Below are 23146 nucleotides of genomic sequence, written 5' to 3' on the forward strand. Positions count from 1 at the left end.
ACAACAGGTTCTTTAGACAATGCATGAAAGAAGTCTCATCATCCCTGTTAATTGGCTTTTATGCTAATACATCAGTTCGTTATGTAGATCCAGGTCTGTGTGCTGTTGAAAAGGAATGCCTAAAACTTTGTTTATTTTCTTCTGAAGTGTTAATGCCAGTTTCCTGCCATCCTGAGTAAGATGTTCTCACAAGAGCAATTTATATCATTTTAGCTGTGGTATATCAAGTAGGGCTGCTCAAATGCGGATCCGGGAGATACCCGGATAGTTGCTATCCGGATATCTCCCAGTGAACCTGTGCGGGGTGGGCGGGGGTCAATCTTACCTGTCTGACGTCTTCTTCGTCCGTCCCTCGGCGCCTCCCACGATACGCTCCACGCGCGTCACGTGATTACAAACACTTCCTCCTTCAAATCGGAAGGAGGAAGTGTTTGTAATCATGTGACCACCGCTTGGACCGCATCGTGGGAGGCGCCGAGGGATGGACAGAAGAAGACGTCAGCCAGAACTATCCGGATGTCTCCCGGATCCGGATTTGAGCAGCCCTGATATCAAGGTGATAGTAAATGCACATGAATGAAAACAGCACATTAATAAAAACCTTTCATATATGAAATCATAGATGGGTGTGTCCAACCATGAGATGTAAGGTGTATGTAAGGTGGGCAGCACGGTGGCGTAGTGGTTAGCGCTCTGGGTCATCGGTTCGAATCCCAGGTCAACATCTGCAAGGAGTTTGTATGTTTTCCTCGTGTCTGTGTGGGTTTCCTCTGGGTACTCTGGTTTCCTCCCACATCCCCCAAAAAAACACCATACAGATGTTAATTGGCTTCGCACTAAATCAGCCCTAAACTAGGATACATGCACTACATGATACATACATAGACATATGACTATGGTAGGGACTAGATTGTGAGCCCCTTTGAGGGATAGTTAAGCAACAAGACAATATACTCTGTACAGCGCTGCGAAAGCTGTCGGGGCTATATAAATACTAAATAATAATAATAATAATAATAATAATAAAGGTGGTCAGCTGCAAGTTGTGCTTCTCTTTGACTCTCCTCTGAAGAGTGACAGCATGGGATCCTCAAAGCAACTCTCCAAAGATCTGAAAACAAAAAACTGTCCAGTATCATGATTCATGAGAAGGCTACAAAAAGCTATGTCAGAGGTTTAATCTTTCAGTGTCCACAGTAAGGAATATAATCAGGAAATGAGAGGCCACAGGCACAGTTGTTCTGCTAAAGATAAACAAATGATGGTAGTATATTATACTGTATGCTGTAAATAAAATTTTACAGCAAAGAAGAAATGCCGGGATTTATACCACTTTAAGTGAAGTTTCCAGGGGCGTAGATTGACATACCAGCATAAACCACTCAGTTCTGGCAGGCCACAGTTATCTGCAAGCTGGCAGAACCCTAGAGACAGGCATGGGCTGAGCAACATCTGTGTATAACACTGGAAACTGAGACTACAGCAATTACCTTACCGATCCCTTACAGCCCCATGTAGACGCTCTCATGCATATTCATGAGGGACATTTCTCTTGTCAGTCTCTGGGTGTTGCTCTACTCATTGGTTGTATTTCAGCTTGCACTTTGATACACAACTCTGTATAAAAAACAATTCTAGCTTCATGGTCTACTGATGGAATAAACTGAACTTTCCCATACTGGAGTGCTAACCTAACTCTATCCTTTCTTTATGGTGGTTGGTGTCACGGTCTGCCAACCTGGTGATGCAGCCAGAATACCCATGACAGGTGTGCCGCTCTGACCCATCCACCTGCAGTTCAGTCTGGATGAATAGCAGCATCTAATATTCCCCCATCTGCAGCTCACAGCAGGTAAAGAACAATGGTATAAAGAACTTTCCTGGAGTCTTGCATTCTTATTTCCCTTTAGGGGGGTTACATTATGATTTTAAATTGTAAAAAGCAGCCATATCAGTGTAACAGAAAATCTAGTTCATTCAGCTCTCAAAAAACAAATAATTATCTTTACATCACTATCTTGTTATCAGGAATATTCGTTCAGCCAGATAAAAGTGTTTTGGCTTTGATTTACTCTTCAGGTGAGCTGTGGCTTCATGTGCCTGCAGATCCTGCCTCATGTGCATAGATAAAGCACCTGGATAACCCTTTCAATTAAAACATAAAAAAGTGATCACATTGGATTTATATGCTATATTATCATAACAGGCTTTGGTGGGGTTTTTTTTCCTCTCTTTTGTTAGTTGTTTAGGTTTTATGGGTTAAATGTAATACTAAAGACATGTCAAGTAATCCACTGGATCCTTGTTACCACTTTAATTATGATTCTGAATTACTGTTTCTCTCTGTGAATTGTACCCAATTTACTGCTTCTCAATAAACCATGAGCTCTTCCTCTCTAAATCCCTCACCTTCCTCGCCCTCACAGAGACATGGCTCACCCCCTCTGACTGTACCGCAGCCGCTGCTCTCTCCTATGGGGGACTGCATCTCAGTCACACCCCCAGACCTGACAACAGGTCTGGAGGAGGAGTGGGTCTGCTTCTCTCCGCACCCTGCACCTTCCGGGTCCTATCACCGCCCCCTTCCCTGCACTTCTCATCCTTCGAGGCCCATGTAATCCGCCTGTACCAACCTCTCCCAGCCATCATTGCGGTCCTATATCACCCCCCATCTGCTCCAACTTCACTCTTCCTGGACAACCTGGCCTCCTGGCTCCCCCACATCCTGTCATCTGACCTCCCCACCATCATACTCGGGGATTTCAACTTACCTATCGATGAGCCTATCTCCACTGCTGCCAAGCAGCTACTCTCCCTCACCAAATCCCTTGGTCTCTCTCAGCACACAAATTCCACCACCCACCGCGCTGGTCATACTCTTGACCTCATATTCTCAAAGTCCACCTCCCTCAGCAACCTGGACATCGCACCTTTCCCTATCTCTGACCATCACCTCCTCACCTTCACTATCTCCCCACCAACAACTTCTCTCCCCACCCCTCAGCCTGGTCGATGGCAGAGAGACCTACGTAATCTCAACCCAAATGTCCTAGCAAGTCCCCTTCTCTCCCTCTCCTCCCACCTACCCACCCTAACATGCCCCAATGAAGCGGCTGCACAATATAACCTTGCCCTCTCATCTGCTTTAGATCAAGCTGCCCCCTCAATCTTCCGCCCTATCAAGCCCCCCAACCCCCAACCCTGGCACAACACCCACACACGTAACCTCAGGAAAGAAACTCGAGCAGCCGAACGGAAATGGAGGAAATCACATCTCAATGCTGACTTCCTAGATTACAAGGCCAAACTGTTACTCTTCCACACTGCCCTCTCCGAGGCTAAACAAAGGTACTTTGCAGCACTGATTGTAACCCAAGCTTCCAACCCTCGACAGCTTTTTGCTACCTTCAATTCCCTCCTCAACCCCACTCCTCCCCCTCCCAGCTCCTCCCTCTCAGCCAATGACCTTGCCAACCACTTCACCACTAAAATTGCAACAATACGCAATGAAATTTCCCTCCTCCATCCCTCCCTTACCAATGCGTCTCAGGTTGTCCCCTTGCCTTCCCTCCCAGCGGCTCCCTTGTCTCATCCACCCCTCGCCTCTTTTGCTCCTGCCACCATTGATGAAGTCAGCCTGCTGCTAGTGGCTTCCCCCCCCACATCCTCTCCCTGTGATCCGGTACCCGCGAATACTCTTCGTCCCCACTTCTCTGACCTGGCCCCAGTCCTCACCTCCTTGTTCAATCTCTCCCTTTCCACAGGCATCTTCCCCAAAGCATTCAAACAGGCCACTGTGCTTCCCCTGCTGAAAAAACCCTCACTCGACCCATCCCTACCCTCAAACTACCGCCCAATCTCCCTCCTTCCCTATGCTTCTAAACTCCTCGAACGCCTAGTCCACCAGCGCATTACCCAATACATCAACACCAATGCCCTACTTGACCCCCTACAGTCTGGATTCCGACCTGCGCACTCAACTGAAACAGCCCTCGCCAAGGTGGTCAACGACCTTACCCTTGCCAAGGCCAAAGGCAGTTATTCCATCCTGCTCCTCCTTGACCTCTCTGCAGCATTTGACACTGTTGACCACTCCCTCCTCCTCCAATCACTACAGTCCATGGGCATCCATGGGCTTGCCTTGGCCTGGATCTCCTCCTACCTATCCAATCGCTCCTTCACCACTTCCTTCAATGGCTCCTCCTCAACTCCTGCCCCCCTTTCAGTTGGGGTCCCCCAGGGCTCTGTTCTAGGCCCCCTTCTTTTCTCCATATACACTTCCTCAATTGGCAAGCTTATCTCCTCCCTGGGCTTCAATTACCACCTTTATGCAGATGACACTCAGATTTACCTCCATACCCCCGATCTCTCAGCCACCACCATAAACAAGGTCTCCTCGTGTCTCTCAGCAATTTTGTAAGGCTTGGTGGTGTATTCTCCACAGTCAGCATGCAACGCATGAGCTGGCGTGGAGGAGGTACACACACTAGCACCAGGAAACAGGCTATCCCTAGTATAGTGGAGGGGAGGACTGACTCCAATAGGAGATTGTGGCGCACAGAGCCGGTGCAGATCTGACAGCCACAAACAATGCTTTCGTTATAACGTCTCAGCGCAAAGTAGCGCTGAGCGCACAAACCAGAACTGAGGAGATCAGGACAGGTAGACAGAATGAACGCTTGCTAGCAAGCGGCTACTTAGCGACAGCAAGCGTCCAAAACCAGACAGACTGGAATGAGGCAGCCAATGCGCTGCGGCGATGGCGCGCCTCACAAAGACAGGACAGGATAGTCAGAAAATAGCAGGATTAAGATAGATGAACGTAACACAGATAAATATACAATAAGTATGTTTTCCTAGCGTATTACAATTACAGCTATCAATGAAACTATTTGTAACGTCTGACTAACATATGTATATATCGGCAATGAACCGATATATGACATAAGCAGGAACGCTGACTAGGAATGGAGTAACACAGGGAACAGGACTCAGAAGGATTCGCTATCTCTTCGCAGAGATGAACGCAATCCACAAACGGTAACAGAACAGGATTCAGAAGGATTCGTTATCTCTTCGCAGAGATGAACGCAATCCACAAACAGTAACAGAACAGGATTCAGAAGGATTCGTTATCTCTTCGCAGAGATGAACGCAATCCACAAACAGAACCAGGAGCAGGGTAACTACCTCAGCACGGGTGGTCACGGTACGCGCAACCTACCAAAACGTGCTGGAAAGCTGACTAACTGCACACAGGATATAAACAGTTTGTGTACGTATACATCAGCGACACTGATGTATCAACGTAACACAAATACAAGGAAAATAATAAACGTGCTGGTATGCATATATATTGGCAATGAACCAATATATGATGCAAAGACCAGCAAAGTATCTTTATAACAAGAAACACGATCGGGGGCTAAAGCGACAGCAAGGCAGGCTTAAGCTGAAGCTATGAAAACCCAAGGAAACCCTGCAGGAAGCAGATCTTTATACTGAGGTCATCCAATAGGAGCAGACATGCAGATTCCCACACAGGTGAATGATAATCAGTCACAAGCTGACAGCAGGGAAAGACAGACAAAGCTATGCAGCTTGCATGGAAATAGATCAGAACTGCCTGAGCTGCAGCACTACTACTTCCAGCAATAGCTGCTGCAGCAGCGATCATTACAAATTTCCTCCTGGATGTCAGCTAGGTTCCTAAAGCTTAACCTAGACAAAACTGAGCTCCTGATCCTTCCACCCCATGCTGCTGCACCCATCCCAGGTTTCCACATCACAATCGACAACACAACCATTCTCCCTACCTCCCAGGCCCGCTGCCTGGGTGTCACCTTGGACTCTGACCTCTCCTTCATCCCACACATCCAAAACATCACAAAAGCCTGCCATTTCCACCTCCGTAATATCTCCAAGATCCGCCCATTCTTAACCCCGGACACGACCAAACTGCTCATCCATGCCCTCATCATCTCCCGCCTTGATTACTGTAACTCACTCCTTTCTGGCCTCCCCCTGAAACGCACTGCCCCCCTTCAATCAGTGATGAACGCGGCTGCAAGACTCATCCATTCTTCACACCGCTCTGCATCCACATCTCCCCTTTGTGAATCCCTGCACTGGCTCCCTATCCGTCTCAGGATAAGTTTCAAGATTCTATGCCTGGCGTATAAATCTGTGCACAAAACATGCCCTACCTACATCTCGCAGCTTGTTCACAAGTATACACCAGGTCGCCCCCTCCGTTCCTCCAACGACCTTCGCCTCACCACCCCGCGCATTTCACACTCCCATGCCCGCCTGCAGGATTTCTCAAGAGCTGCCCCCACCCTCTGGAATGCCCTTCCACCACCCATCAGACTTGCTCCCTCTTTCAACACATTCAAGCAAGCCCTCAAAACCCACCTCTTTATGATGGCCTACCCACCTCCTACCACACAGTAACTCTCTAAGGAATATTTAACAGCCCCCCCTAGTGTTTCCACCCCTCCCTTTAGATTGTAAGCCTCTGGCAGGGTCCTCCACTCCCTAGTGTAATCTACAGGATCATGTGCTCCTGTCCTATGACAGCCTGTACTTGTATTACTGGGCCTACCTAACCAGCCCATATTGCATGATCATGTATTTTGTACAATTTGTATGTAAAACTTTGCTCTATGTGTATAACCCTATGTATGTCATCCTTGTATCATTGTATATATTTATTGTCCAGCGCTGCGTAATATGTTGGCGCTTTATAAATACAATAAATAATAATAATAATAATAATAACTGGTTTTGCTTTCAAAAAAAAAAAAAAAAAAAAAAAATTACCACATGAAAGTGGTAACTAAGCTTAGTATTATACTGTATGCAACCATGTTAATCTCATCATGAGACATTTCCTACACTCATAACACGATGAGGGCTTCTCACCAGTGTGAGATCTCTCATATCCGACTAGGTTTGATTTCTGAACAAAATATTTCCCACATTTAGCAAATGAATAGGGCTCCTAACCAGAAGGATCTGGATAAGATGGCAATATGGCACATAAATGGCAGATGAAATTCAATGTTAAAAATGGTAAGTAAAGTCATGCATTTTGGTCGTACCAATGGTCTAGCACCATACAAAATAAACGGGACACAGATGGGGACATTAAGATTGGAGGAAGACTTAGCAGTACTTGTCAACAACAAGTTAAATAATCATATTCATTGCTAAGCAGCTTTGGCAAATCCTATTTTGTGATGCATTAAAAGGGAAATAAAGACTTGGGATGTTAGCATAATACTGCCCATTTAACTCTTTAAAGGACACCCGAGGCTAAAATAAACTAATGAAATAAACAATTGTATCTATCTTCCTTATCCTAAAAATGACTTAAGATATTCCAGTTTTATTTTATGTTTAAATCAACTTTTTAAGTTTTAACTGTTTTATTGTTTTTCTTCAATGACACATTCTTTGAAGTATGCCAGAGCTAAAATCTATGAACTATTGACCCTTTTTATCTCTTTCCTGCACTCAGAAGCCATTTTCTGCTAGGAAAGTGTTTTATAGTTCGAATTTCTTACCAGTGAGGGTCACACTGTAATCATTTTCTGTCAGAGTCAGGACTGAGTCAGCCACTTACATACCTGATATTTAACTCTTTCAGGCAGAGAAAGAAAAAAGAAACACAGCATAGTTATTTGTGTGCTAGGCACTGTACGTACACATGCCTATCTCATCATGTCACATGTCACCTCGAGTATCCTTTAACATATATAAATACATCAAAGGGCAATATAAAAGCTTGGCAGATGAGCTTTTTTGTCCCTAAAGTTGTGCAAAGGACTATGGGACAAGATCTGCTCATGGAGGAAAATAGCTTAAACCATTTATTTACAAACAGGTTCTTTACAGTATTAGTGATTAAAATATAGAATGTATTACTACGGGAAGTAATTATTATTTCATCATTATTTATTTATAAAGCGCCAACATATTCTGCGGCTCTGTAAAAAGTAACAAACAAACAAGGGGTAAAGAATAATACAGACAATGGTATACAGCCATTTATGAAATACAGAGTTGGTACAAAATACAGAATCAGTCGTTACAGTGACAAAATTAATATGAATAAATGTGTAACAAATTACAAGACACAAAAGGGTGAGAGAGCCCTGCCCTTGTGAGCTTACAATCTAAACTTTAGATTCTAAAGGATTATGGCAAATTCTATAACTGCATTTAAAGAACAACTGTAACAATAAGAATAACATTATCAGTTGCCTGGCTATCCTGCTCATCTTCTTTCTCTAATACTTTTAGCCATAGCCCCCGAACAAGCATGCAGCAGATCAGGCGTTTCTGACCCTAATGTCACATCTGACAAGATTAGCCACATGCTTGTTTCTGATGTTATTCAGACACTACTGCAGCCAAATAGATAGGACTGCCAGGCAACTGGTATTGTTTAAATACTGTAGTGAGCATAATGTAATGAAAAAAAATGCTTAATTTTTACAATAATTATTTATAAAGGATTTAGTCAGTGTTTGCCCATTGTAAAATCTTTCCTCTCCCCGATTTACATTTTGACATTTCGCATCTTTACTGCTGGCAGGCGATATCTGTGGAAGGAGATGCTGCTTTTTGGTAGTTGGAAAAAGCTGTTATTTCTCCCAGTGCAACAAGGCTCCCACAAGGTGATGTCAGCACCATGGTCATTATGACATCACACTGTGGGAGGGGTTTCATCACAATATCAGCCATACAGAGCCCCCTGATGATCAGTTAGTGAAAAGGAAAAGATTTCTCATGGGAAAGGGGGTATCCGCTAATGATTGGGATGAAGTTCAATCCTTGGTTACAGGTTCTCTTTAAAAGGAAATAAATATGGCAGCCTCCATATTCCTCTCACTTCAGTTGTCCTTAAGGGGGGCTTAGCTGCTTTCCTTGCAATTAAATGAATCAACAAATGTAGAGGAGATCCACAAGAGGATTGAAGTGGTGTGTGTAGAGCCCTGTCCCCCTGTCCCAAAGGGCCTACCAATCAGCAAAACAAAGATGGGGCAGCACCACTCAAGTAAAGTTCATCAACTCTTATATTGCATCAATAGATTTCTGCCACGTTGATGCAATAAAAGAGCTGCTGATCTTTACTTGAGTGGTGCTGACCCATCTTTGCTCTGCTCTTCCTTGCATTCAAAGACATCCATGGCTATAGTTACACGGTATTTCCCGAGGGTGTTGATCCAAAGAAATGTTATCTTATTGCCACCTGGAGACAGCAGGGCTGTGGAGTCGGAGTTGAAGTCGAGGAGTCGGAGCCATTTTGGGTACCTGGAGTCGGAGTTGGAGTTGGTGGTTTCATAAGCTGGAGGAGTCAGAGTTGGATGATTTTTGTACAAAAGCCACTGCCCTGGTAAGTATTAGACTAAAGGTGGCCACACACCATACCGTTTTTTTTAAATATCTGTTCAATTTAAAGAGACACTGAAGCGAAAAAAAATGATGATATTATGATTTGTATGTGTAGTACAGCTAAGAAAAAAAACATTAAGATCAGATACATCAGTCTAATTGTTTCCAGTACAGGAAGAGTTGAGAAACTCCAGTTGTTATCTCTATGCACAAAAGCTATTAATCTCTCCGACTAACTTAGTCGTGGAGAGGGCTGTTATCTGACTTTTATTATCTCAACTGTAATTGAACTGTTTACTTTTCCTCTGCTAGAGGAGAGGTCATTACTTCACAGACTGCTCTGAAAGACTCATTTTGAATGCTGAGTGTTGTGTAATCTGCACATATTATAGAATGATGCAATGTCAGAAAAAACACTATATACCTGAAAATAAAAATCTGACAATATTTTCTTTGCTGCTAATCTTCTAGTAATTATTCATAGTACACAACCAATTCACTATATCATATATTTTTTTTCGCTTCAGTGTCTCTTTAAGAATTGCAATCAATTTTTCTGAAAGACTGGTCATATTTTTGAAATGTTACAATGTACCACACAAACGTTTAATTTTTCCCCCATTATTGTAAAAATGATTGGAAATTGAGAAAATTGCTAGGGTGTGTATATTAATAAATTGACAAACACACACCATACAATCTTGAGAAAAAAATTAAGAAAAGGCATTCCGGATCGATAAAAATCGGAAAAAAAAAAACCAGGAAATCTGATTGGATTTTTCAGTGGAATGAAAAAAAAAAAAGCTTTCGATTTATTTTGTGAGATCCAATCATATTTATCGAATTGCCGTAAAATCAGATCATTTTATTGTATCGTGTATGGCCACCTTAAAGAGTCAGAGTCGGAGCCATTTTGGGTACCTGGAGTCGGTGGTTTCATAAACTGAGGCGTCGGGAGTTGGATGATTTTTTTTGTACCGACTCCACAGCCCTGGGAGGCAGGAAGGATTTTCTTCTAATTTGGGTCTAATTGGACCATGCCTTGTAAGGGTTTTTTGTCTTTCTCTGGATCAACAGGGATATGGGAGGGTGCAGGCTGGTGTTGTACCTAATTTTCTGATTAAACTCGATGGACGTATAAACTCGATGGACGTATAATATGTCTTTTTCATCTCAACTGTTAACTAGGTAACCAGTGTGAGAACTCTCATGTCTGACAAGGTCTGATTTATGCCCAAAACATTTCCCATACTCAGCACACAAATATGGCCTCTAACTAGTATGTGTTTTCTTATGGTTTACCAGGTGTGATTTCTGAACAAAACATTTCCCACACTCAGCACAGGAATACGGCTTCTCACCAGTGTGAGTTCTCTCATGTACAACAAGGTTTGATTTAAACGCAAACCATTTCCCACACTCAGCACACGAAAATGGCTTGTCACCAGAGTGATCTCTCTCATGTATGACAAGCTGAGATTTATGTGCAAAACATTTTCCACACTTTGTACATGGATAGGGCTTCTTCTCATCCATGTGAGATCTCTCATGTTTAACACGGCCTGCTTTACATCCAAAACATTTTCCACACTCAACACATGAATAGGGCTTCTCACCTGTGAGAGATTTCTCATGTATGAGAAGCTGTGATTTTTGTGTAAAACATTTCCCACACTCAGCACAGGAATATGGCATATCACCAGTATGTTTTCTCTTATGACTGACAAGGTGTGATTTCTTAACAAAACATTTGCCACATTTAGCACATAAATATGGCTTCTCACCAGTGTGAGATCTTTCATGTACAACAAGGCTTGATTTACACTTAAAACATTTCCTACACTCAGGACATGAATAAGGTTTCTCACCAGTGTGAGTTCTCTCATGTGTGACAAGATGTGATTTCCAACCAAAACATTTCCCACACTCAGCACATGAATAGGGTTTCTCACCAGTATGAAATAATCTCTCATGTCTGACAAGGTATGATTTCTGAGCAAAACATTTCCCACACATGGAACAGGTATAAGATCCTCCAGCAGGGGGAGAGCTGTGCTGGGTATGAGGTTCCTCTGGGTTTAACAGGTGAGAGCAGTCTGGGGGAATATTTGGGGTCACCAGGATATCTGCAGGAGACTCTTGTCCAGTGACATCACTATCATCCGTTGCACAGTCTGTGGATACAGAGAGAGGTAGAACGTAATAATGGCATCTAATAAAAACAGGCGCCCCATTCACATTGCTGCAAATCTTTTCTCTATTTACTCTCTAAGTGGATAAAAAGGGCTTCGCCTAAATATAAAAAAAAAAAAAGACGACTGTATATCGCGTGTCATCTTTAATTTCTATAGCAAATGTATTGATTACAATAACCCATTATTGAACAAATAATAATTTCAAAAACTGTTCCATATGCTTTCTCAGAAAAAAAATGTTTAAATTTCAACTTTTTGCTTAACAAAGAGCAGCTTCCGCTATTCTCACCTGTTACAAATTATCGTTTCTCAACAAACATATATAGGAACGGGTACCACCACAGGGATTTAAGGTTAGGCATCACCAGGGGGGTTTTAGGATTAGGCACTACCAGGGGGGATAAGGTTACACACCACCAGGGGGGTCTTAGGGTTAGGCACTACCAGGGCATCTTAGGGTTATGCACCACCTAAGGGGAGGATTAAGGTTAGGCACCACCAAGGCGTCTTGGGGTTAGGCACTCACCTATGTTACAAATTATCATTTTTCAACAAACTAACTTAAACTTATATATAAAAAAAGGAGGGTCTTAGGATTTGGCACAACTGGGTGGGGAGGGGAGGTTAAAGTTAGGCACTACCAGGGGGTCTTAGGATTAAACACCACTAAAGGGGGGGGGTAAAGAAAAATACATAAAGTAACCATTTATTAACCCCTTACCTCTTCTCCTATAGATACCAAAGTAAAACACTTTTATTAAAAAAAAAAAAAACATAAATTGTTACCTTAGAGACTCAACTTTTTTAATATGTAGGTCTTAAGGGTATATTACTATTTGTTTTGCAAAAATTAAGACCCTATTACAATGTATGGCACACGCTCACAAAAATCGCAAAACATTGGCCTCAGCGACTGCGATTTTAGATGTGAACAAAGCCCAAGAGAGGTGTGTAAATGATGTGTGCTATGTGAGGGGCCGCGTTACATTACCTTACCTACAGGGCGGCTCCACACCCTCCATCCTGCACCTGTCACTAAAACAAAACCACCAAGTGCCTGCAAGCCCAACACATCCCCGGGCCCCCAGTGCATGCTGGGAGATGAATCTTCCCTGGCTGCTTCTGCATGCTGGGAGATGCAGTGTCCCCAGCTGCTGGTGCATGCTGGGAGATGTAGTGTCCCCAGCTGCTGGTGCATGCTGGGAGATGTAGTGTCCCCAGCTGCTGGTGCATGCTGGGAGATGTAGTGTCCCCAGCTGCTGGTGCATGCTGGGAGATGTAGTGTCCCCAGCTGCTGGTGCATGCTGGGAGATGTAGTGTGCCCGGCTGCTAGTGCATGCTGGGAGATGTAGTGTGCCCGGCTGCTAGTGCATGCTGGGAGCTGTAGCATCCCCGGCTGCTGGTGCATACTGGGAGCTGTAGCATCCCCGGCTGCTGTTGCATGCTGGGAGATGTAGCGTCCCTGGCTGCTGGTGCATACTGGGAGATGTAGTGTCCCCAGCTGCTGGTGCATACTGGGAGATGTAGTGTCCCCGGCTGCTGGTGCATGCTGGGAGATGTAGCGTCCCCGGCTGCTGGTGCATGCTGGGAGATGTAGTGTCCCCGGCTGCTGGTGCATGCTGAGAGATGTAGCGTCCCCGGCTGCTGGTGCATGCTGAGAGATGTAGTGTCCCCGGCTGCTGGTGCATGCTGGGAGATGTAGTGTCCCCGGCTGCTGGTGCATGCTGGGAGATGTAGTGTCCCTGGCTGCTGGTGCATGCTGAGAGATGTAGTGTCCCTGGGTGCTGGTGCATGCTGAGAGATGTAGTGTCCCTGGCTGCTGGTGCATGCTGGGAGATGTAGTGTCCCTGGCTGCTGGTGCATGCTGAGAGATGTAGTGTCCCCGGCTGCTGGTGCATGCTGGGAGATGTTGTGTCCCCAGCTGCTGGTGCATGCTGGGAGAGGTAGTGTACATCTCCCATCATGCACCAGCAGAGGGGAAACTACCAGCATGCACTAGTGATCAGGGATGCTACATCTCACGGATTTCCTTGCACTAAAGGAAATCCATGGCTATAATTACTAGTTATTTTCTAACAAAGTTGATCCAGGGAATGTATCTGACTGCCATCTGGATTCGGTAAAGATATGTTTTCCCCTAAAAGGTTACTTTGCTTGTAAGATGTTTCTTGCCTTTCCCAGGATCAGTTGGGACATGTGAGGGCACAGGAGAGAAAAGGTACCAAATGCTTAATAATGTATTTATATGTTTTGCTGTTGATGTGAGACACACTGTGATCAGGCAGAGTTGCCCCAAATGACACCAGTTCCCCACTTTGTGCTTTGGTAACTATCAACCTTGCCAGATTTGTCATTTCACTTCTCACCCCCCTGCCTGAAATTCATGCAGTGTGGAGGCAACTTCTTAGGCCTCTTTTCTACGGACAGTTGAACTGTGTGCTTAGCAAGCGGTTACCAGGCAGCAGCAAGCAGTTGTGGGAGTTTGAGAAGCATTCCACAACCTATCAAAAGCTTGTGGAAAAGAGGCCTTACTCTTGTGAATGTGAATACTTGTTTAGCATGATTGTACTTGACATAGTTGTTTATTAAAGGGATATTATAGCTACTTGTCACTTCAGTCTCCCCTCCCACCAGACATCACTCACATTCTTACAGTCATCATGTGACCTTTACTGTGCCCAGCTGGGACATATTTCTTAGTCAACTTAATAAGTCTTTCAAATATCTAATATTTATCACTCACCACTGCTCATCTCTGTAATAATGTCTTCCTTCTTCCATCCTGCTTTCATCATGTCACCCTCCTCCATAGACTGCTGATCACTCCTCACACACATCTCTTCTCTCTCCTCTTTAATTGTCCTCATCATGTCCCCCTCCTCTGTAGACTGCTGATCACTCCTCACATATGTGTCTTCTGCTTCCTCTTTGAATGTCCTCATCATGTCACCCTCCTCCATAGACTGCTGATCACTCCTCACATATGTCTCTACTACCTCTTTAATTGACCCCATCATGTCACTCTCCTCCATAGACTGCTGATCACCCCTCACATAAGTCTCTTGTTCTTTGAGCTCAGATCTTATTTCTGAAAATGATAACAGATTATAGCTGTAAGATATAAGCAGTAATAAACAGAGCACAGAAAATTAACATAATTTGATAGGGGTGACAATTTCCCATAAGCTGTGGTATCCTGCACATTGTGAAGTTTAGAGGGGGTCGCAGCCAGCACGCAGTACACAGATGTATAAAACAAAGCCCGTTTATTGTGCAGTAGAAGAAAACAGCTTCAATGCAGTAGTAATAACTGGAAAATAACAGTTCAGCTTACTTCAGCTTGGTAATATACAGTCCAGCAGGATCAAACAAAGTTCAGTTTTCATCAGGCCAACACCATACAAACAACAGACAGGGTATGGTTTGGCTTCCATCAAATACTCCAATATTCCTTGTCAGGAGCTTCCATAGCATACTTGCTACTCCTTCAACACCTCTTCTCAGACTGCCTCTGAGGCTGCTTCTTAAGCATAAATTTGCATCTCATCAATACCATAATTAGTGAGACTCTCAGCCTCACTGACAACCAGGTGTGTACCTAGGTGGGATGGGAAGGCCCGCCCTTCCTTCCCTCCCATCCCAGGAGTCCGGCCCTGAGAAGAAAAAAACCAAGCAGCAACTGCTTGCTGCTAAAATCCGGACTCCCTTCCTAGGACCACACAGGGTTTTAAAGTGACCATAGTCCAAATACCGGGGAAATATACCTCCCATCTATTACCCAGCCCCGATGGCCCCTACATATCCCCCCCCCCTCTGCCTCAACCCCGAGGCGGTGGAGGCACATAGACCCACTAAACAGTGGACTCGGGAAAGGGCATCAGCGTTCTGGTGCACTTTACCCGGCCTTTGTTCCACCACATAGTTGAACTCCTGGAGAGAGAGAAACCACCGGGACACTCTTGCATTCGTTCCTTTGTTTCTTTTCATCCATGCTAGCGGGGCATGGTCAGAGATCAACCTAAATTTTCTACCCAACAAATAGTAGCGCAGGGAGTCCAGGGCCCATTTTATGGCCAAGCATTCCCTCTCCACTACCGCATAGTTTCTCTCAGCGGCCGTCAGCTTCCGACTGAGAAAAACTATGGGATGTTCTTCTCCATCAATCACCTGAGACAGGACCGCCCCCAACCCAACATCTGAGGCATCTGTCTGCACTACGAACTCTCGAGTGAAATCGGGGGCTACCAGGACAGGGTGACTACATAATGCCGATTTCAGCTCCAAAAATGCTTTTTCTGTCTCTGCTGTCCACTGTATCATCACTGACTTCCGGCCCTTGGTCAAGTCAGTTAGGGGAGCTGCTAGGGTAGAAAAATTGGGAATGAACCGTCTGTAGTATCACACTATCCCTAAGAAAGCTCAAACCTGTTTCTTACTGATGGGGCGGGGCCATTCCTGGATTGCCTCAATTTTGTTAATTTGGGGTTTTACCAACCCCCTTCCGACAATGTACCCCAAGTACTTTGCTTCCTCCATACCTAGGGCACATTTCTCGGGGTTCACTGTAAAACCCGCCTTCTTTAACGCATCCAGGACTGCTTGCACCTTGGGAAGGTGGGACTCCCAGTCTGAACTGAAAATTACGATGTCGTCTAAATAGACCGACGCGTATCTTTGGTGTGGATGCAACATTCTGTCCATAACTCTCTGAAATGTGGCCGGGGCTGTCTGTAAGCCAAACGGCATTCTTTTATACTGAAAATGGCCCTCAGGTGTAGAAAATGCCGTTTTCTCTCTGGCGTCTTTGGCCAAGGGTATTTGCCAATATCCTTTGGTCAGATCTAATGTGGTTATGTAGCGGGCTGGGCCTAACCTTTCTATCAATTCGTCCACACGGGGCATGGGATAACCGTCAAATTTGGAAATTTCGTTTAATTTCCGGAAATCGTTACAGAATCGCAGAGTTCCGTTTGGCTTGGGTACCAACACAATCGGGCTTGACCATTCACTCTGCGATTCTTCAATAACGTCCAATTCTAACATGCGTTTCACTTCCCCTGACACCGCCTTTCTGCGGGCCTCCGGGATGCGATAGGGCCTGACAAACACTTTAGCCCTGGGCTCAGTAACAATGTTGTGCTCCACCATACCCGTGAGTCCAGGCAAATCCGAAAATATCCCCTTGTTTCTCTGAAGAAACTCTTTTACTTGTTGGACCTGGGATTTGGAAAGAGTGGGGGCTATTTTTACATCCTCAATGCTGATTTTGGGTACAACACTCACACCTACCCTAACCGGCGTGGTCTCTCTCTCTTTCCAGGGTTTTAAGAGATTGACGTGATACAGTTGATAGGGTTTCCGTCTCCCTGGCTGATGTACCTTATAATTCACTTCCCCCACTTTTTCAACGATCTCGAAGGGACCGTGCCACCTGGCCAAGAATTTACTCTCCACGGTTGGGATCAATACTGCCACTCTATCCCCCACCTGGAACTGCCTGATCTTTGCGGAGCGGTTGTATACCCGACTCTGCGCTTCTTGGGCTGCCAGTAAGTGTTCCTTGACCAGAGGCATCACCTTGGCAATGCGTTCTTGCAACTGGGAAACGTGTTCCACCACACTTTTGTGGGGACTGGACTCACTTTCCCAGGTTTCTTTGACCAAGTCAAGCAACCCTCGAGGTCTGCGCCCATAGACCAGTTCAAATGGTGAAAAACCTGTGGAGGCTTGAGGTACCTCCCGAACAGCAAACATCACCGCAGGCAATAAACAATCCCAATCTTTTCCGTCCCTTTGAACAACTCTTTTTAACATCATTTTTAAGGTTTTATTAAACCGTTCCACCAGCCCATCTGTCTGAGGGTGGTAAACAGAGGTTCTCATCTGCTTAATCTGGAACAGTTTACACACATCACCCATCACTTTAGACATAAACGGGGTTCCTTGGTCCGTAAGAATTTCCTTAGGAAAACCCGTCCGAGTGAACATATTAAACAATTCTCGGGCGATAGCTTTGGACGTGGGTTTTCTTAACGGAAAGGCTTCCGGTTAGCGAGTGGCATAGTCGAGTATGACAAGGATATATTGGTGCCCCCTGGCAGACTTTACCAGTGGCCCCACTATATCCATGGCAATGCGCTCGAATGGCACCTCGATGATTGGCAAGGGCACCAAAGGGCTTCGAAAATGGGACACTGGCGCGGTCAACTGACAGGTGGGGCAAGAAGCGCAGTAATTCTTTACTTCGGCCTTTAACCCAGGCCAGTAAAACCTGTCAGTTATCCGCGCCTCCGTTTTCTCGGCACCCAGGTGACCTCCCAATGCTTCATTGTGAGCCAAGTCTAGTACCATCCTCCGAAACTCCTGAGGCACTAGCAGCTGCTCAACAACCTCTTCTCTGACCTTGGCAACCCGATATAACATATCCCCATGAACTGAAAAATGAGGGAATCTCTCCTCTGCCCCCGGTTCTTGGGGAACTCCATTTACCACAGATACTTGTTCTCTCGCATGGGATAACGTTGGATCCCGCATCTGCGCAGTGATAAACAACCCTTTTGACACATCCAGGTCAGGGAGCATAGATTGGGGGGAAGATTCCTCATCATCCTCGCCCAACATAACTTGTAATGGGGAATCATCCCCCCCCTCAGTAACCTGCTCAGGGTCCCGACAAGGATGGTCAGTCTCATTTTCATCCATTGGCAACATGACATCATCTTTTTGCAATAATACATGATCATTTTGCAATACATTTTCTGCAACATTTGTATCTAGACTTGGTACATCAAGTTCTCTGGTAGGGGGAGGAGGGGCTAAGTTATTATCAGAGTCCTTAAACAACTTCCCCTTGACATTCTCCCACAGTACCCAAAATAGTGGAAAGTCTCGACCCAATATAACTTGGCACATTAGGTTTCTTACCACTCCGATGTCGTGAGTAATTGTCCCACAGTCCGTTGAAATCGACACTGGCACCACAGGATAAGTCTTTGTGTCTCCGTGAATACACACCACCTTAAGCGGCTTTAGCACAGTGTCAATAGTTCCAATCAGATCAGCATGCACCATGGTTACCATACTGCCAGTCCAGCAAGGCTTTGGCAGGTACCTGGTTCACACTGACGGGACACACAAAACTCTCCTGGCACTCTGCCAGGCATACCTCCTGGGCAAAAAAGGACACCCTCCGTAGTACGTCACACTGCATGGGTTCCTCCTGCAGTGGACACTGGGCTCTGGTATGGCCCCAAGCAGAACATCTCCAACACTGGATCACACCTCCCTTCCGGGGTGTAGCCATAGCAGGTGGCAACCCCTGAGCAGCTTTTGGGAATACTTCCCTATTTCTGGTGATGCTGGTTGCGGGGTTCCGTGAAGCACCCTTTCCAGAGTCAGGGAACCTTGCAACACGGGGTAAGATGGGGCCCGCCTGGCCCTTTGGAGAGAGTAGATCTTCCACTACAGTATATCTCTCCACCAACTCCACCAGCTGCTCTGCTTTTTTGGGGTCTGCATGACTGACCCATCGCTGTAGTCCCACTGGCAAGGCACGCAGAAAACGATCCAGCACGAATCGCTCCACCATCTCAGGCCCGGTAAGTACCTCTGGTTGCAGCCACTTTGTCGCCAGTTGGATAAGGTCATACATCTGCGATCTGGCTGGATGCTCCATCCGGTATTGCCAGCTGTACACCCTCTGTGCCCGGACCGCTGTTGTTACACCTAGTCGGGCCAGGATCTCTGCCTGTAGTCGATCATAGTCGAGGGCGTCTGCAGAGTTGAGATCGTAGTAGGCCTTCTGGGGTTCTCCCGTCAGGAACGGTGCAAGGATACCAGCCCATTTGTCTTTCGGCCATCCTTCCCGCTCTGCTGTCCTTTCGAACGTTTTCAGAAAGGCTTCCACATCATCTGTGGGGGTTAGTTTCTGCAGAAAGTGGCTGGCTCTCACCATCGGATTAATAAATACGTGTGCACATAATAAGGTCATAAGGCCACCATAATTATACCAATACAGTTCAATTTATTAATACCTATTAGACACGGTCCCCTCAATACAAAACCCTCAATACAACCCTCAATATAACATATCCCCTAATCATTAAAACCAAGGAACAATGCAGTGCAATTTAGCCATAACACATAGAGCAATTTTCTGCAGATATCCAGATAGTCTATCTCTGGCCAGAGAGTTCAATAAACATACCATCCATCCGCCCGCGCATGTATCCAACATCCACACTGCCACACTGTCTCTAAGTCCTGGGGGCCCCCACTGATCACCTATTAGGCAGGACTACCTTTGGCATCCAATCAAGGACAATTCTCCGTATATACAAAACAAGATCCGACTTAAGATGCAAATTCCGGATAACTTGTATATTTCCAGCCTTAAGGATACAAGGTACCACTGTGGATGGGTCTCACCCGTAAGGACAGTCCCCGTTTTTGTTAGAATGGCTCCACACTCACTTTAGATGCTGTTATAACCATGGTCTCACCAAGCGTGTTGCGGATTCCGTCACCTTACGTATTGACATGTTGCCCGCCGCGTGTGCTTCCGTATCCACGCCAACCACGCTGGTTCCTCTATCCGGGGATCGTGCGGCCAGGATGTTGTGTCACTGAGTTAGCATTCGCTGTGTCGGCTAATGCACCGCCCACCGACGCGTTTCACGCCCACATTGGGCGTTTCATCAGGGTGTGGCCAGTCTGGCCGTCATGTTCATTTAAAAACAGTCCCTCGCTCCGCCCCATACAGCTCCATAGCAACAACCAAGCTTGCATAATAGCTTGTACGGTGGCTGGGATGAGTCATGCACGCCCAAAGTATGTCAGCATCGCTCCCAATTTGATGATGGCAATATGACAACAATGTCCAGTTCAAAGAGATACAAAAAGACATCCGGGAGGGGGGGTTTTTTCACTTTTTCTTCCTCCACACGGCAAACATCCCATTATATATATCTCACATCATTGTGGCTTAGGCTACACAATCAGTGCGGATCCATGCAAACCTCATACATTACCCAATGACTTTATTTAGGACTAGACTGCAACTCAGCCTTATTTATATCTATTGCATCTCAGGAAGGGGGAGAGGTCGAGCTCTGCATTGAGTCCAAAAGGGGCAACAGTGCCCAATTTGTATATCCACATTGCCTCCTTGCAATACAGGACCTCATCAAAATCACCTCTCCTTCCTGAGATCTTCAAGCTGTACAATCCTTTTACCGTTGTGTCCTTCAAGCTATTATTATGATGCTCTCTATAGTGATCATAGATTGCTCCTATAGCTTTACCCCCCGTTATTTTGCAAAAATGCTCCAACACCCGGTCTTTAAGCATTCTCTTGGTCTTGCCCACATACTTGAGATTACATGGACATTGTATCATGTATATTACTTTGGTGGTTTCACAATTTATAAAGGATCTGATGGTAAATTCAGTCTTGGCATCACTACTGTGGAACACATTAGTACGTTCAATATATGGGCATAACTTGCATTTTGAACATTTAAACATCCCCACTGGTCTCCTACGATCTAACCAAGTTGAGGGGTTTCTTTGTATCTCACTATGGACTAGATAGTCCTTTAGGTTCGGTGCCCTTCTGGCAGTCATAAGTGGACGTGGCCCCACAACCTTAGCAACCTCCTGATCAGAGGTCAAAATGGGCCAAAATTTACCAAGTAACTCTCTTAGTCCATCCCAGTGGGCCCCAAAACCGGTTATGAGCCGCATATGTCCCTCCCCCTCCGCATCCCGCGGCACCCCCCCAGGGGCCAACAATTCTCGTCTATCCCTGCCCCACGCCCTTTTAAGGGCCCTTCGCAGAACAGAGTGCGAGTAACCCCTCTCACGGAACCGCTGATACATAAGGCGGGACTCTTTTTTAAAATCCTCATCCCTGCCACAGTTCCTCCGTAATCGGAGGAACTGGCCATAAGGGATACCTCTCTTTAGGGGGACAGGATGATGGCTGGTGGCATGCAAGAGAGTATTTCCAGCTGTGGGTTTGCGAAAAGAGGTGGTCGTTACAGTTCCTCCTTCCACCCTTAGCATGAGATCCAAAAAGGAAATCTCCAAACCAAAGGTGTAGGTTAATTTTATATTTCTATCATTTTGGATTCAATTTTAATACAAATTCCTCAAGTTCCCCAGCCGTTCCAGTCCATGCCACCAGTACATCATCCAGATATCTAATCCAGAGGGCGACATGTGCACCATATTCAGGACTGGGAAACACCTCCTCTCGCTCCCAAAGGCCCAAATGAAGACAAGCATAGGCCGGTGCACACGACGCCCCCATGGATGTACCCCGTAGCTGTTGGTAATATTGTCCCTCAAATGTAAAACAGTTCCGAGTGAGGATAAGTTCCATAGCCTCAACAATGAAGGCATTGTGGGCCCCTGCAGAGGGGTGCCGCTCACGAAGGAAGAGGGACATTGCCCGGAGCCCCTCCTCATGTGGGATCGAGGTGTATAAGGACTCAACATCGATCCCCACAAGGAAGTACCCCGGGGGCAGCACAAAACCGGCCAGGACCCCCAAGACATCTCGTGTATCTTGCACATATGAAGGTAACATTCGAACCAATGGACATACTTTTTTGTCGATAAATTGTCCCAGTCTCTGTGTGGGGCTGCCCACTGCCGAGACAATGGGTCGCCCTGGCGGATTTTCAATAGATTTATGCACCTTTGGTAAAATGTATATGATAGGGACATTGTAGGTTGTGACTGTCAAATACTCCCATTCCTGTTTAGTCAGAATACCTTGTGCAAGTCCATCATCCAATAACTGATTAACTCTATCTTTTATCAAAGAGAAGGGGTTGTCTCTTAATTTACGATAAGTACTTCCGTCACTCAACTGTCGTCTTATCTCCTGGATGTATTTTTCCTCATCCATAAGGACTACATTACCCCCCTTGTCACTTGGTTTTATAATTAAATTGGGGGCTTTTTTCAATTCCTCCAACGCAGCTATTTCTTGGGATGATAGATTTCTATCACCATGGGAGGGGGATAATTGTAATTTCCATAATTCCTGTTCCACTGTGTCGAGGAATACTTTTACATTTTTATTTTGTGAGAGGGGTGGCATATAGATAGATTTTAATTTTAAATTAGTCTTCTGTGGTACTGGGGGTGGGAATGGGTATAAGGAATTGTCATTTGGACCTAACTCATTAATTTCAAAGTCACTGTCTGGGGAAGTAAAGTCCTGGCTCAAGTTGCCCAACATATCAACCTCAATTTTCTGTTCATCCATCAAGGACTCCAAAGCTATCAAAGTTTCTCTCTCCCCCAAGGTAAGGGGTGTGTATCTTTGTGTAGAGTCCATTAATTGTTGGGACTGTTGTCCATATGTAATTCTCAATAGTACCTTTCTTAAAAATAGATAGATGTCCTTATATATCTCGAAAACATCACCAGAGGTAGTTGGGGAAAAGGACAATCCTCTTTTCAGCAATGAAATGTGTCTCTCCTGAAGTTGAAACTTAGAGAGATTGATTATATTCCTGCTGGTCCCCTCATTTAAA

The 23146-nt window shown here is 45.4% G+C and overlaps 2 protein-coding genes across 5 annotated transcripts in view; both read right to left on the bottom strand.

Moving 5' to 3' along the window:
* The window catches only part of LOC137535393 (zinc finger protein 182-like), a 90502-nt gene that overhangs the window by 39531 nt on the left and 27825 nt on the right, over nucleotides 1–23146 (bottom strand). For 2 of the 4 annotated variants that reach the window (XM_068257227.1, XM_068257225.1), the window contains exons 4-5: nucleotides 14341–14685; nucleotides 11355–11576 (exon numbers count right to left, since the gene is read on the bottom strand). The exons of 1 other annotated variant lie outside the window; for it this stretch is intronic. In XM_068257227.1, the coding sequence (XP_068113328.1) occupies nucleotides 11355–11576; nucleotides 14341–14685 (567 nt within the window). The remainder of the gene's footprint in view (nucleotides 1–11354; nucleotides 11577–14340; nucleotides 14686–23146) is intronic. One more of the 4 variants, XM_068257228.1, reaches the window with a different exon arrangement.
* On the bottom strand, nucleotides 10212–11349 carry LOC137535854 (zinc finger protein 300-like; the record flags this gene model as incomplete). Its single annotated transcript, XM_068257737.1, has 1 exon — nucleotides 10212–11349. A coding segment is annotated over one exon (675 nt), but the record flags the coding sequence as incomplete, so codon positions are not given.

This window comes from Hyperolius riggenbachi, chromosome 10 (assembly GCF_040937935.1).
Source record: "Hyperolius riggenbachi isolate aHypRig1 chromosome 10, aHypRig1.pri, whole genome shotgun sequence".
Classification (NCBI taxonomy): domain Eukaryota; kingdom Metazoa; phylum Chordata; class Amphibia; order Anura; family Hyperoliidae; genus Hyperolius; species Hyperolius riggenbachi.